The sequence below is a fragment of the Nicotiana tabacum genome, chromosome 2, assembly GCF_000715075.1.
Source record: "Nicotiana tabacum cultivar K326 chromosome 2, ASM71507v2, whole genome shotgun sequence".
In the NCBI taxonomy this organism is placed as follows: Eukaryota; Viridiplantae; Streptophyta; class Magnoliopsida; order Solanales; family Solanaceae; genus Nicotiana; species Nicotiana tabacum.
The window spans coordinates 959,269-975,626 of NC_134081.1; the positions used below are offsets into that span (position 1 = coordinate 959,269).

Here is a 16,358-nt window from a genome sequence, read left to right on the forward strand (position 1 = left end):
TTCAGATAAAGTAATAACTTATTATAGCAGTTATATTATACTAAAAGGCAGAACAAAGTATTCTGCGTTCATGCAAGTTTCGAGGGAAGGCCGCACCCCAAGAGAATGTATTATAACAGCATATCCTGATGCAAGCATCGGTGGCTGATTCCATGGCTCGAACCCGTGACCTATAGGTCACACGGAGATAACTTGACCGTTGCTCCAAGGCTCCCCTTCAACCGTTATATTACACTGATAGTGTAAATTTTTTGTTACTGTGAATAAATATGATTTTATATGGAGAATGGTGATGTGGCATGTCTTGAAGAAATAAGTAGTGTTGATTAGAAGAAATAAAATGACTTGCATATATTTTCTTTACAAATAATTTGCAGAAGTATCTAAGCTTCAAGAAAAGAGAATAACAACAACAAAAAAAATCAGTATAGTGTGGAGTCTAGGGAGGGTATAGTGTACTCAGGTTTTACCCCTACTTCGTAAAGGTAGAGAGGTTGTTTCTAGAAGAAATTCGACTCAAGAAAAGCATTTCTCAACAGTTTTGAAAAAGAAAAGCAGTAGTGAAGAAGAGGTTGTTTCTAGAAGAAACTCGACTCAAGAAAAGCATTTCTCAACAGTTTTGAAAAAGAAAATCAGTAGTGAAGAAGCCAGCCATGTTGAGGCTAATAAAAACAAGAACAGTAACAATAACAAATAGCAAAGCAATAAGGCAACCGAAGCAAGGGTAACAACAGGCAATAATAAAAATCGAAAAATAAGATTCGAAAAATAAGATACGAAGAAACTGAGAAAAATGTTCTAAACTATGAATATTGCAGAAAGACCTAGTTGTAAAGTACCAACACAAAGAATATGTCATAAATCATTTCACTACAGTTCTTTTTAAGGACAATAACAAACAAAAATAATTCATAAGCCAAAAAAAAAGGGTAATCGAAAACAAATTACAAAAATAACAAAAAGGGAAACTTATCCTTCATCTCAACCAATTCTCAGGAAACTCTTTATTCAAAAGAGATCCGAGTAATTATTAGAAGAATTAATCTAAATAGTCGCTCAACCAACTGCTTAAACAATTTTCTATTTAATATCCAAAGAAGACCAATAAAGCCCTTCACACTTTACCTTGTCTTTTTAGGAAAAAACTTCCTTCTAATTGCAGCAATTTGCTTAAGACTTAATCCAAAAACCTTCTCCAAAAGCTCATCATTAATTCCAGAACCAAAAATAGTTGCTGGAATTTTCATATTGCCTGGATTTTGGCTGTTAAAACACCCGAAAATCGTCGCCGGAATTTCTCCTACGTTCATCTGAAAATGTACTAGTCCTCTAGGAAAAACCATGACCTCTCCTTGTTCAATTACCTTAGAAAAAACTCGATTATTCGAATCGACAAAACCTGAATAAACTTTGCCACGTAAAATGTAAGCAATTTCTGTAGCTCTAGGGTGAAAATGAGGAGGATTTATACCACCAATCTTCAAATCAGCACGTACAAATGACATTCCTAACGTGTTGAGTCCTGGAAATATTAAGGGGTTTACCGACACGGCCGCGAGTCCGGTATCGGAGAAATTTCCCGGCGATTTTACGCCGGAAAATATAAAATCATCAGGTGTTAGTAACTTAGAATTTTTGCATGGTGAAAAATTGAACCTTGATTTTCTTGTGTTTGGTATGCAAAAATCTTGGACAGGGTCAGGGTCAGAGGCCAAGGCTAGTAAGCAAATAATGTAGAAGTTAGTGAGTACCAAAACAAGAAGTTTTGGATACATTTTTTCTTGAGTTATAGAACTTGGAATTTTTTGAAGTGTGATTTTTATAGAGGCTAAATTCTGTGAAATTACTTCAATGTCCCTTCTTTTAGTAAGCAATGTGAAATTATGTGACAATTTGACATTAATGTTGTGCTTTTTATTTTTACTTTTGTTCCTTACATTTGGGTTGGACATGATAAATTTGTCTTTATATGACCTATATGTTACGGGACAAGTGCACGAACGACAACTTCAAAAGTTACACATCTGCCGCCTACCTACCGTTAGGTGGCACCAACGAGATTCAGCTAAGGTAAGGAACTTCGTATCGCGGTTCGATAACGAATTAGTCAATAACACTTGCATTAGGGTAGACTGTTTCTATTGCATCCTTGCCGCCTTTTTTACGAATTTTACGTGAACGTGAAATATTTTATGATTAAGGATGGCTGCTTTTTTCAAATGGGGTTGGGCACAAATGATATGATGTAATTTTGAAAACCAAATAGTGTGAAATTGATGGGTACTTTTTAAACTTTAGGCAAAGAGCGTGAGACACTTGGAAACATTAGTTATAGTGATGGTCACTAAACGGACACAAAAATAATTATATCTAATGATTCATTTTTTTGACTTTATTAGGTAAACGGCGAATATGTTGTTGAAATCTATGATTACAGAAATTGGTCCTATTTTTCTAAAATATATATTTTAGTCACTTCATTTGATTTATTTTTCCTAATAAATTATCTTACCAGTTTTAATAAGATATTCGAATTTGAGCTGGTATTAAACCAAGAAGAAATTATTACCGTACTCTATATCATGAAATTGCTCAAATAAGAGGAAAATAAGTCGAAGCTATAATTTTGTTATCAAAAACAGTTCACTTATGCGGCAAACAAAAGAACATTCCAAAATCTCAAGATTAAAATAAACAAGATGTAATAAGAAAGAAACCTTAGACGACAATTTTTTATTTTTATGTATCTTCTTTATATAAAGATCTTGAAACACAATTTTCACTAAAAGACCCCAAATTATTTTTTTGGGGTTTTACACCCGGTATCTCAAATCTAAGTCTTATTTTGAGGATAAAACGTACTCTATCAAAAACTATTTTATTCTCAAACTTTGGATTCATCTCTAATTAATGATGAATGAATACTTAACACCTCATCACAACTTTTAATGGTTATCCCACATCTCATTATTTAAAATAAATGTGAAACACATTACAAGAATTATGAAAATAAGCCGATACCATTTATGTGAAATGTTGCATACATTTGGAGGCGGATCTAGAGTATAACATATGGTTTTATAGGAACCTATATACTAATTTTTGGCCAAGAAATTCACTTACTAATATTTATGAATATTTGACCGATAATTCGATTATTATTATATATTAATTTGATTCGTTATAGAAATTTATAAAATTTAAATTATGGGTCCGCCTCTATATATATTATTGCTTATAATATAATTTTTTAAAAAAGAGGTAGACGAATGATGAGACTTTTATCGACGTGGTAAAGGATCCGACAATTGTTAAATCCTAAAATTTACTTTATCTGCGTAACTTGATTTTGTTTGTTGGTGTTTAAAGTTTAAACGTAAAGCATTAGTAAACTTCTTTCCTTTTTTCGTTTTAAAGGATTAAGTTTTGCAATAATACATCCTGCGAAAGAACTTCAAGTTGCGATTCTCTTCCAATCAATAGAAAAGAAAAAAAGTAGAAATGATGTAGGAAATTCAGGAGTTAGAATGTATAAACTACTTAGTTAATAATTCTATAATAGTTTTGAATTTTCTAAATTTTAACATCTAATTTTGGGCACATAAAATTAATTTTTTGATTGTTATGTATGTTAACACTTAAACTTTCTTCTTCTTCTTCCAAAAGCCCTATGTACATGGGCCAATTTTCTTAGGCATATATATATATATATATATATATATATATATATATATATATATATATATATATATATATATATATATATATATATATATATATATATATATACACACACACACACACACACACACACACACACACACACACACACACACACACGCATAAAATATATATTAATTTTATGGTTATACACATACTAGTCTTTCGGTACGCGGTTATACTGACAGTGGCGGAGCCAGTATTTTCATTAAGGGGAGTCAAAATATAAAGAAATAAACTCACCAATAAGTCAAGGGGTGTCATTATATATATATATATATATATATATATATATATATATATATATATATATATATACTTAAAAATTTTACCGAGCTAAACAGTGTTATTTTTTTATGAAGGGGTGTCGGTTACCCCTTGGGTGCATGTGGCTCCGCCACTCTATACACATACTGACAAGTTCTTTAATTTTATGAATCACACCCAATACTTTAAATTAACTAGCAATGCACCAATTAAAGTTCCTCATGATAAAATGACATGCATGCTCACAAAATAAAAGCCTGAGTTAGTTTAATTCTCAAATCAGTAATTCATTCCCAATTCGGAAAGGGCCATATACTCTACACTTCTACGAGAAAAAAATATATTAAACAAACATCTTATATTAAAAGAGATGTGGCCTTATTTTCAGTCTGCCTGGTGTCGGGATAAAGCCATTGTGAATAAGAAAACTTACGGAATTTTTTATCCCCCATTTTTCCAATTCATAAAAGTTGACTTTTTCGGATAAATGTGCTGAAAATGTTGTTCTTTCCTTTTTTTTTTTTTTTCTACCGTGGAGAAAAGGTCTTATCCCATTATTAGTAGCCGAAGTGTGGGCCAGTTAATTTAGGAAAAAAACTTTAATCCTATTTCGGCATGGAATGAACTTATAATTATGGAATCGAATCGATCATCAGATTTTATAAGTTCATAACACCAATTGGCCGCCACCATTCCTGAAGAAACGAAGATCGTTGCAAGAAAACCCCCCATCAAGACGTGTAAATGGCAGAAATTTTACAGCAGTAGAACGAACCTTGGGCTTGATATGACAGCACCTCGCGGCTCCTAAGGTGAACAATGCGACTAAGCGTGGATCTGGGGCGAATGTGTCGATGGATGGAGGCGGTAGCATGCTGCATCTAAGAGTTTAGTTCTATAAGACTAAATAACATGGCCTGAAACGAAGTAAGCGCTGGTATTGCAAAGGCAGGAATGAGTTCAGAATGTTCGAATAAGATACTCGAATGACTAAAGCTAAAAGGAGAAAGGGAGATGTCACGACCCAATTCAGGATCATGACCGGCACTTAGGAGCAAGTGCCCCCAAGTAAGCCTAATCGGTATTTTACAGAAAATCGGATAAAGTTTTCCCTGTTTTTGGACTATCCCAAAACCTTCCCTGTCTCAAATCAACAACCAAACATCCTAATATCAATTCAAATGACAATGACTTTATCAATTAACCAAAACAAATATCTACCATTAATCGTCCACCCACTAACAACTAGAAATACTACTTTATCTCCAACTTTGATAAGAATGAATGATACTCAATATAAGTCTATAATAACAAAAGAATACTCAAGACACTAAAAGAATGACTATGGAACGATTCTAAGAGTTCAAAGAAAAGACCATAACAATAAATAAAATATCCGCCCACGCGAACAAGTGCGAGACTCACCAAGAACTATCAACCTGTGCGCTCTAATTAACGAAATCCTCGCCCACGTTAATTGCTTTCTCTGTAAAAAAAATTAGCGGGGAATGAGTCGCTAGCTCAGTGAGTAATAACACTTAACTACAACCGTATTTATTGGGGACAAGTCAGAAAACATGCTAGTATATATATTAAATAGAAAATATCATAAGAATGCCCTTTCAGAACAATAAATAATAATCAGTCTCATCATGTTTTTCATGTAATATAAATCAATTGACAACTCGGTAATAAACTCGATAAATATTGTGTAATATCAATATTCATGTTTGGGAGGTTTCAATGAACGAATCATGTAATCGGTATAACTGTGGATTTCTTCGTAAGAAGTCAAATATAACGGTAGTCCCTACTCGAGGGAAATCAGTAACAATATGCTAGTTCTATCTTCCCACTAGCGAGGGTTTTAATGGTAATCGGTAATTACAAGGTGCACCAGGTCTAACGTACTCGCCGTTAGCTACGGGATCCTTCAAAGTCTACTCCCATTTATACTTGTCTCTGTAATCCGTATATACTCATAAGAAAGTATTTTAAAAAAATATAGGGCATTTCAGTTCTTATAAAATCATGTAATTTCATTTCAATAACCATAAATTCAAGTAACGGTAAAACATATCTAGTGACAACAAGAATATTTAAAATAACAGTAATTATCCCAAATAACTATTTCGGTATCATATCGAGTAAAAGACTTGTCCCACATGCAACTCATAATAATCGGTAACATATTCATATTAAAATCATGTGTAAATCATGCAAGTTATGAAAACACAAATTGCGGTAAGATTACTACCCACAGCACTCGTGCCGAAATACCAAATGCTTCATCTCGAGCAATTCGTACAAATTCATCCAATCAATCTATAATTACATAATATCGATCTCATGTTAATTTCCTTGTTTAGGCTAATTCATAGCTAATTTAGAATACCCAAACCCTCGAGGTTTCATATTTGACTCTTAATTCGCCGAATTATATTTACCCACATATGAGTAATTACTAATCTATCAACTCCAACCTATTCATATAATTTATTAATCCAATTTCATAAAGTTCTATTGATTCTTTAGAAAGAAAATTCTCAATTGTGTGAATGAACTAGTGTAATTTCTATTACTCTGTAGAATTTTTTAATCATGAGAATCGAAATTAAAATCTACCAGAAGAAGAAACTCAAGTAATACCCGTAAGACACAATTAATGCTTAAGATTCCTCAACAGTTATAGCTATGGTTCCAATGCATTGCATCAACTTCTTCCTCCTTATTTTCTCTTTTCTTTCTTTCCTTCTCTGCTCGTTTTTTTTTGGTTTTTCGTTTCTCTGAGGCTTTTGCTTTGTTCCCCTTCCCCTACCCCTTTTCAATTGGCAGATATGTTCTAATGGGCTTCGACCCTTTTCTTTTAATTCATTATCCCTTTTTCCTTTTTTTTGTTTTGTTTTATTAGTTATTATTATTTTATTTTTTTGGACTTAAATTATTCACTAAATATCCCATATGTCCTCTTTTAAAATATTGGGGTATTACATCCTCCCCACCTTATGAAATTCGATCTCTGAATTTAACTTAAGTACGTACCTGTAGACTGAAATAAATAAGGATACTTGACTCGCATAACATCTTCCACTTCCCATGTAGCTTCTTCAACTGTATGGTTTCTCCATATGACTATCACGAACATAATTTCCTTTGACCGTAGATTTCTTAATTGTCTATCAACAATTGCCATCGGCTCCTCCTCGTAAGATAACTTCTCATCAAGCGGTACAGTCGGTGCTTCAAGCACATGAGAGGAGTCCGATATACATTTTCTAAGCATAGAGACATGGAATACTGGATGAATAAAAGACAACTCAGGAGGAAGTGACAAACGATAAGCCATAGCTCCCACTCGGTCTAGTATCTCATACGGTCCTACAAATTTGGGGCTCAACTTATCTCTTTTCCCTTTTGCTTGACAGGAGGGAATGCCTCGTAGGAACACTTTGTCTCCAATTGCGAACACTAAGTCTCTTCTTCTCTTATCCGCATAAGATTTTTTCCTGCTTTGAGCTATAAGCAATCTCTGTTTGATCAATTGGACTTTTTCCATAGCTTCTTGTACTAAGTCATGTCCCAATAAGTTATTCTCGCCAGCTTCAAACCATCCGATAGGAGAACGACATCTTCTTCCATACAGTGCTTCGTACGGTGCCATTTGAATACTGGACTGGAAGCTATTATTATAAGCAAATTCAGCTAAAGGTAGATAAGCGTCCCAACTACCTCCAAACTCAAGAATGCAAGCTCTCAACATATCCTCCAAGATCTGTATAGTACGTTCAGACTGGTCGTCTGCCTTTGGGTGAAATACAGTACTAAGATCTACTCGTGTATCCAATGCTTCTTGAAAAGATTTCCAAAAGCGTTAAGTGAACTGTGATCCTCTATCAGAGATGATGGATACTGGAACTCTATGAAGTCGGACAATTTTGTTGATAAATATCTATGCATATCTTACTCTATTATATATAGTCTTCACTGGCAAAAAGTCTGCTGATTTTGTCAATCGATCTACAATTACCCATACCAAGTCATAACCTTTAAGGGTTCGTGGTAGACCGGTGACAAAATCTATAGTAATTCTTTTCCATTTTCACTCTGGAATCTCAATTTGTTGTAACAGTCCTGCGGGTCGATGATGCTCAGCCTTGACCTGCTGACAAGTCAAACAACTAGAAAACAAAGTTAGCAACATCTTTCTTCATACTTTCCCACCAATAAAATTGCTTTAGGTCATGATACTTTTTTGTGGATCTAGGATATATAGTGTATTTAGGGTTGTGAGCTTCTTTAAGAATAGCATGCCTCAACCCATCTACGTCTGCAACACATAGCCTGTCACCCATTCGAAGAACACCATCACTTTCAACAATCATATCCTTGCTTTTACCAGCTAAGGCCTCATTTTTGTATTTGCAAAATCGCTCATCCTAATATTGTGTGGCCTTAATGCGGTCAACTAATGAAGACTGAGCATGAGCACAAGCCAACAATGCCTCTGAATCTCCGACACTAAATCTAATACCCACACATTCTAGTCTCTGAATATCTTTGGCCAAAAGTCTCTTTGTAGGAGCTATATGTGCCAAACTCCCCATAGATTTTCTACTCAATGCATCAGCTACCATATTCGCTTTTCCAGGATGATACAAAATAGAATAGTCATAGTCCTTGAGTAGTTCCATCCACCGACGTTGCCAAAGATATAGATCTCTTTGCTGAAAGATATACTTCAGACTTTTATGGTCAATATAAATCTCACAAGTTTTGCCGTATAGGTAATGCCTCCAAAAATTTAGAGCAAATACCACTACAACCGTCTCCAAATCATGTGTAGGATAGTTTTGCTCGTGCCTTTTCAATTATCTCGAAGCATAAGCTATAACGGGACCATTTTGCATGAGAACACATCCTAATCCCACCCTCAAGGCGTCACAAAATACTGTAAATCCTCCATAACCCGATGGTAAGGCTAATATGGGTGCGGTTGTCAGACACGTTTTGAGTTTTAGAAAGATCTACTCACATTCTTCCGTCCACTGAAACCTTGCATTTTTCTATGTTAGCATAGTTAGTGGCACTGCTATTTTGGAGAAATCCTGCATAAAACGTCTGTAATAGCCTACCAAGCCAAAAAAGTTACGAATCTCTGTAGGAGAAGTAGGTTTGGGCCATTTCTGTACAACTTTTGCCTTCTTAGGATCTACCATAATTCCATCTTTGGATACAACATGCCCCAGAAATGCTACCGAATCTAGCCAAAATTTACACTTCTAGAACTTAGCATAAAGACGATGTTCTCGCAATGTCTGCAATACAGTCCTGGGATGATTCTCGTGTTCTCCTTGACTACGAGAATATATCAGGATATCATTAATAAATACTATTACAAATCTATCCAGAAACGGCTTGAACACCCTATTCATTAAATCCATGAATGCAGCTGGAGCATTAGTCAGTCTCAAAGGTATCACAAGAAACTCATAGTGCCCGTATCGAGTAGTGAAAGCAGACTTAGAAATATCTTCATCTTTGATTCTAAGCTAATGATAACCAGAACGGAGGTCAATCTTTGAAAAGTGGGCAGCTCCTTGTAACTGATCAAATATGTCGTCTATACGAGGCAAAGGATATTTATTGCATATTGTTATTTTGGTTCAACTGCCTGTAGTAAATACACATTCTCAGGGATCCGTCTTTCTTCTTTACGAACAGTACTGGTGCACCCCATAGAGATATACTAGGTATGATAAAACCCTTATCTAACAAATCCTGCAGTTGTTGTTTTAGCTCCTTCAACTCTGCTGGTGCCATTCGATATGGGGGTATTGATATGGGTTGTGTGTCAGGTGGCAAATCAATACCAAAATCTATTTCTCGTACTAGAGGCAATCCTGGTAAATCCTCAAGAAATACATCAGTAAATTCTCTCACTACTGGTACATTTTCTATACTGACTATTTCCTTTCTTGTTTCATTTACAATAGCTAAGAGACCCAAGCAACCTTTCTTCAGAAGTCGTTGAGCCTTCATAAAAGATACAACTTTGCAAATCTCTGGAACCTGACTCCCTCTTAGAATAGAACTGGGTTCGTTTGGTATCTCAAACTTAACTATCTTTGCATGACAACCGACGATAGCATAGCAAGAAGATAACCAATCCATTCTCAGCAGCATGTCAAAGTCAATCATATCAAGTACAATAAGGTCAGTTAGAGTATCTCTACCCTCAATCCGAATCTGACAAGCACAATACATATATTCAGCTAATAGAGACTCCCTAACATGAGTGGCAACTAGAAAAGGATCATTCAATAGCTCAGGTTGTCTATTAAACCTCAAAGCAAAGTACGAGGACACATAGGAGTGAGTTGATCCCGGATTAATCAATGCAAGTACATCAAATGAACATACAGAAAGAATACCCATGACCACGACATTCGAGGCCTGAGCATCCTATCTAGTAAATGCAAAAACTCTCACCTGACCTCTACCAACATTCCCTTGTCCTTGATTCATAGTAGCACGGTCTCCAACACCTCGACCTCTATTTCCTGTACTTGTAGCATCTGAAGTATTACGAGTAGTTTGAGTAGGTGCTGCTGACTGAATAGAAGCCTGGTTGAAATTTCTTGGAGGCTGAGGGAAATCCCTCAAGTGATGTCCCAACTGGCCACACCGAAAGCACTCTCAAGTTAGAACACGACATTGGCACAAATGTGATCTACCACAGGTCTGACAGACTGAAGTAGTGGCATATATCTACACAGAATTACGATGTCCAAATGATAATGGTCCCCTAGTACTCTATTTGTAATGTGGTCTGTATGTGGATTGTGAAGACAGGTATGTCCATGTCTGAGAACCCTGGTTTTGTTGTCCCTTATTTCCTACTCTTCAATTTTCACTAAAACCGCCACTGAAAGACCCCATGTCTTGGCCTTCTTACGTAAATCACTAGCTGCACACTCATCACGTCCCTTGGTTTCAATTTTTCTAGAAAGGTCAATAGCATCAGAGTAGGATAAAGTCTTCATCTGTGGGGCTACTGCACTGTATAGACGACCAACCAATCCATCAACAAACCTCTGAACTCGAGCTTCTTCGGCAGGCACTAAGTAAGGAGCATATCTTGCCAACTTACAAAACTTGGTGTTATATGTTGACACATCCATATCTGGAGTCTGAACCAATCTCTCAAAGTCTCTAGCATATTTTTGCATCAGGCTGTCTAGAAGAAAATGATTCATGAATAACTTAGTGAACTCTTCCCATGTCAGTGGTGTTGCACCTGCTGGCCTTCCCAACAACACAGTTTCATACCATGTATTGGCCATATCCTCTAGTTTGTATGCTGCGAGCTCCACGTCTCTCTCACTAGAACATCCTAGAGCACGTAATGCCTTGAGTGTCCTATCCAAGAAACTTTGAGGATCTGCAGAAGTGCAGAATTATCAAAACCTATGAATTTTGATGATTTCAATTTCAGGAACTCTTGTAGGGATACTTCCTTATTCCCGAAAGTCTAAGTCTGTGCAGGTGCTTGTGTATGTAAAGTAGCATGAGGAGCTGAACTTCCACCCTGAGTAAACACCAATGCCTCTAAAACATTCAATAACCTTGCCATTGCGTCTGCAGGTAAGGCAATAATAGGTATAACAGTTGGCACTGGTAATGGAGCGTCCTGAACCCCCTGTTCTTGCACTTGATCTGGCATAGCAGCTTGGGGTTGACCCATCTTCCAAACTTCAGGTTGAGGAGTGGCCTGTCTTCTAGTTTGATGAACCCCAACTTGACCGCCACCCCGGGTAGTACCACGTCCAGCAGATGAAGTGTCACGACCCGAAATTTTCCACCGACGGGACCATGATGGCGCCTAATATTTCACTTGCTAGGAAAGCCAACGTTAGAGAATCATTAAACCAATTCCTTATTTCCATTCAGTAATTAACAATAATTAACTAAGATGAAATATAATAAGTGCGGAATATCATAAAACTGTATTAATTACTACCACCCGGATCTGGAGTCACAATTCACGAGCATTCTAGAATTTACTACAAGTAATAGTCTGAAAGAAATACAATTGTTTGAATGAAAGAAACAGTAGAACATAAAAAGATAGACGGGGACTTCAAGGTCTGTGAATGCCGACAGATCTACCTTGAGTCTTCGGACCGTGGACCAATAGTAAAAAATCTCGATCAACCCGAGCCGGTATCAAAATCTACACAGAAAGTGCAGAGTGCAGTATCAGTACAACCGACCCCATGTACTGGTAAGTGTCAAGCCTAACCTCGATGAAGTAGTGACGAGGCTAAGGCAAGGCACCTACAAATCAACATGTACAATTTAACAGTGTATATACAAATCATAGAAATGAAGAACTAAACAGGAAATGTCGGGAAGGGAGCATACTGAGGGGAATGCAAGATAAAGAACTACAACAGAATGATCACCAAAGCAGCCAATATACCATGAATCAACATGAATAGTGAATACAGTAAAGAAAAATGCACGGCATCACCCTTCGTAATTTTACTCTCAATCTCACCATAAAATTAATAGAAACGGCACGGCATCACCCTTCGTACATTAACACTCACAATATGGCACGACATCACCCTTCGTGCATTAACACTCACAATGTGGCACGACATCACCCTTCGTGCATTAACACTCACAATATGACACGGCATCACCCTTCGTGCATTAACACTCACAATGTGGCAAGGCATCACCCTTCGTGCGTTAGCACTCACAATATGGCGCGACATCACCCTTCGTGCATTAACACTCTCCCTTACCATAATGCAATGCATAAATAACAACAAGGAGATATAATAACAAGTACGTACCTTATTTCAACATTTTGTTCCATAACATCAATCTCAACTTTGAAATAAAAACTCAATTATCACCAGAAAATCCGTAAACATGATAAGAACGATAAATTGAACAACACTAGTATAACACATAGTAATTAGGCATAAGAATGAGACAATATAAGAAAAACTGAGAAACATCAAAAAACATGTAAATTGGCAGCGCATAAGTACTCGTCACCTCACATATACGCCGCTCACAGGAATTTTACTAAGCAAGTAATCTGAGCTTCCTAATTCCCTCAAGTCAGGGTTAGACACAACACTGACCTTGCTTCGAAGGCTACTTAATTCTCAATCACAGCTTTTCCTTTAGATTTCACCTCCAAACCACTCATATCTATTCAAAAATGACTCAATAATATCAAATATTGCTAAAGGAATCAATTATATTGCGTAAGTTAAATTTTTTCAATTTTTCCTCCAAAATGTCAAAAATATCGACCTCGAGATCCTTTTACCCATTCACCCCAAGCCCGAATATGTAATTAGTTTTGGAATCCGACCTCAAATTGAGGTCTAAATCCTCGAATTTTGAAATTCCTAAGTTCTACCCAAAAATTCTAATTTCACCATAAAAATTCTAGATTCTAGGTTGAAATCTTGTTATAAGATGTAAAAGATTGAAAAAAAAGAGTTAGGAATTACTTACCTATGATTTGGGGAAGATTTGGTCTTTGGAAAATCGCCTCTTAAGGTTTAGGGTTTTGAAAATATGAAAAAATGGATGAAACATCCCGTCTAAGTCCCTTGTACTCGGTTCCAGGTGTCGCAATTGCGATCTGAAATTCGCAAATGCGAAAGAACACTCGCAATTGCGATGCCATTCACAATCCCGCTGCCTTCGCAAAGTGTCACATTTGCGACCACTGAACCTCGCAAATGCGAGTAGATGTTCGCATTTGCGAACCTGCCCTTCCCAGACTCCCATCGCAATTGCGAAGAAAATCTCGCAATTGTGAGAACATGCTCGCCCAGGCCTTCTTCGCAATTGCGATAGATACCTCGCAATTGCCAGGCCTGCTTATTTTGCATTTGCAAAGCCTGATCTCGCAATTGCGAGATTAGAGGCCTGCAATAGGTTCAGTTATACCAGCAAAAGTTTCTAAGTTCAAAACATCTCATGGCCTATCTAAAACTCACCCGAGCCCTTGGGGCTCCAAACTGAACATGCACACAAGTCTAAAAATATCATACGAACTTTCAAATCGCCAAAATAACACCTCGAACTACGAATTTAGCACCAAATTAAATTAAATTCTCAAGAACACTTTAAAATTCATATCTTCTCAACTGGACATCTGAATCACGTCAAATCAACTCTGTTTCTCACCAAATTTCACAGACATGTCTTAAATATCATAATGAACATGTACCGAGCTCCAAAACCAAAATGCAGACCTGATACTAGTAATAGCAAATATCAATCAATTCTTATAAATAAATAATTTTCATAAAAAATTTATAACTTGAGCTAGGGACCTCCGAATTCGATTCCGGGCATACGCCCAGGTCCCATAATTCGATATAGACCCATCAGGACCGTCAAAATATGGATCCGGGCCCGTTTACCAAAAATGTTGATCGAAGTCAACTAAAATTAACTTTTAAGGCATAAATTCTTATTTTCATAAATTTTCAACATAAAAGCTTTCCGGAAACCTGCTCGGAATGCGCACGCAAATCGAGGAGGGTAAAAATGATTTTTTAAGGCTTAAGAGCGCAGGTTCGAGTTCTAAAACATAAGATGACCTTTTGGGTCATCACATTCTCCACCTCTAAAACAACCGTTCGTCCTCGAACGGACATAGAATAGTATCTGGGCTGGTGAAAAGGTGGGGATATCTACTACGCATATCGAACTCGGACTCCCAAGTAGCTGCCTCAATAGGCTGATCTATCCACTGCACTCGAACTGAAGGGTAACTCTTTGATCTCAACTGGCAAACTTGCCGGGCTAGAATTGCCATCGGCTCCTCCTCGTAAGTCAAATCCTTGTCCAATTGGACCGAGCTGAAATCTAACACATGGGACGGATCACCATGATATTTTCGAAGCATAGAAACATGGAACACCTGATGAACCGCTAATAAACTAGGTGGTAATGCAAGCCTTTAGGCTAGTTCACCCACCCTTTCAAGAATTTCAAAGGGTCCGATATACCTAGGGCTCAACTTGCCCTTCTTCCCGAACCTCATTACACCTTTCATAGGTGAAACCCGGAGAAATATTCTTTCTCCAACCATGAATGCAATATCATAAACTTTTCAGTCTGCATAACTCTTTTGTCTAGACTGAGCTGTGCAAAGTCGATCCTGAATAATCTTGACCTTATCCAAGACATCCTGTACCAAATCGGTACCCAACAACCGAGCCTCCCCCGGTTCAAACCAACCAACGGGCGATCGACATCGCCTTCCGTATAATGACTCATATGAAGCCATCTGAATGTTCGACTGGTAGGTATTATTATAAGCAAACTCCGCAAGTGGAAAGAAATGATCCCAAGTACCTCCAAAGTCTATAACACAAGCGCAGAGCATATCTTCCAATATTTGAATAGTGCACTCTGACTGTCCGTTTGTCTATGGATGAAATGATGTACTCAACTCTACCCGCGTGCCTATCTCACGTTGTACAACCCTCCAGAAATGTGAGGTAAACTGGGTACCTCGATATGAAATAATAGACACGGGCACACCGTGAGGGCGGACAATCTCATGAATGTAAATTTCAGCTAACCTCTCTGAAGAATAGGTAACTGCCACTGGAATGAAATGGGCTGACTTGGTCAACCTGTCCACAATGACCCAAACTGCGTCAAATTTTCTCTGAGTCCGTGGTAGCCCAACAACAAAATCCATAGTGATACGCTCCCACTTCCACTCAGGAATTTCTAACTTCTGAAGCAAACCACCAGGTCTCTGATGCTCGTACTTAACTTGCTGACAATTCAGACATCGAGCTACATATGCAACTATATCCTTTTTCATTCTCCTCCACCAATAATGTTGCCGCAAATCTTGATACATTTTGGCGGTACATGGATGAATAGAATACCTGGAACTGTGTGCTTCTTCAAGAATTAAAGATGATCGAGCGACTGTGCAAGCTAGAACCCGACTGGGTTCTGAAATATCTAAACTTACGAACAGAATAGCCAAAGTCCAAACATCTGCAGCTAATGGCCTCTCACCAACCGGAATATACGCAAGACTGCCCGTACTCACAACCTTTCTACTCAAAGCATCGGCCACCATATTGGCCTTTCCGGGGTGATACAAAATGGTGATATCATAGTCTTTCAACAACTCCAACCATCTTCTATGCATCAAATTAAGATCTTTTTGTTTGAACAGGTACTGAAGGCTACGATGATTAGTAAATACCTCACACGAGACACCGTAGAGGTAATGCCTCCAAAACTTCAGCGCATGAGCAATGGTTGTCAATTTTTAGTCATGAACATGATAATTTTTC

At 37.2% G+C, this 16,358-nt stretch overlaps 3 protein-coding genes across 3 annotated transcripts; all 3 read right to left on the reverse strand.

The window, feature by feature from the left end:
• Window positions 1–978: 978 nt before the first annotated feature.
• On the reverse strand, window positions 979–1,801 carry LOC107813923 (germin-like protein subfamily 3 member 2). The gene has a single exon (XM_016639247.2). The coding sequence runs from the start codon at window positions 1,773–1,775 to the stop codon at window positions 1,122–1,124; it is 654 nt and encodes a 217-aa protein (XP_016494733.1). The 5' UTR covers window positions 1,776–1,801; the 3' UTR covers window positions 979–1,121.
• A 5,211-nt stretch (window positions 1,802–7,012) lies between these two features.
• On the reverse strand, window positions 7,013–7,648 carry LOC107813922 (uncharacterized). Its single transcript, XM_016639246.2, has one exon. The coding sequence runs from the start codon at window positions 7,646–7,648 to the stop codon at window positions 7,013–7,015; it is 636 nt and encodes a 211-aa protein (XP_016494732.2).
• Window positions 7,649–8,423: 775 nt separating this feature from the next.
• LOC142173830 (uncharacterized) lies at window positions 8,424–11,731 on the reverse strand. Its single transcript, XM_075239640.1, has 4 exons — window positions 11,569–11,731; window positions 10,908–11,428; window positions 10,477–10,662; window positions 8,424–8,711 (listed from the first exon to the last, which is right to left on the reverse strand). Exons 1-4 carry the CDS (start codon window positions 11,729–11,731, stop codon window positions 8,424–8,426), a joined length of 1,158 nt encoding a protein of 385 aa, XP_075095741.1.
• Between the last annotated feature and the right edge of the window lie 4,627 nt (window positions 11,732–16,358).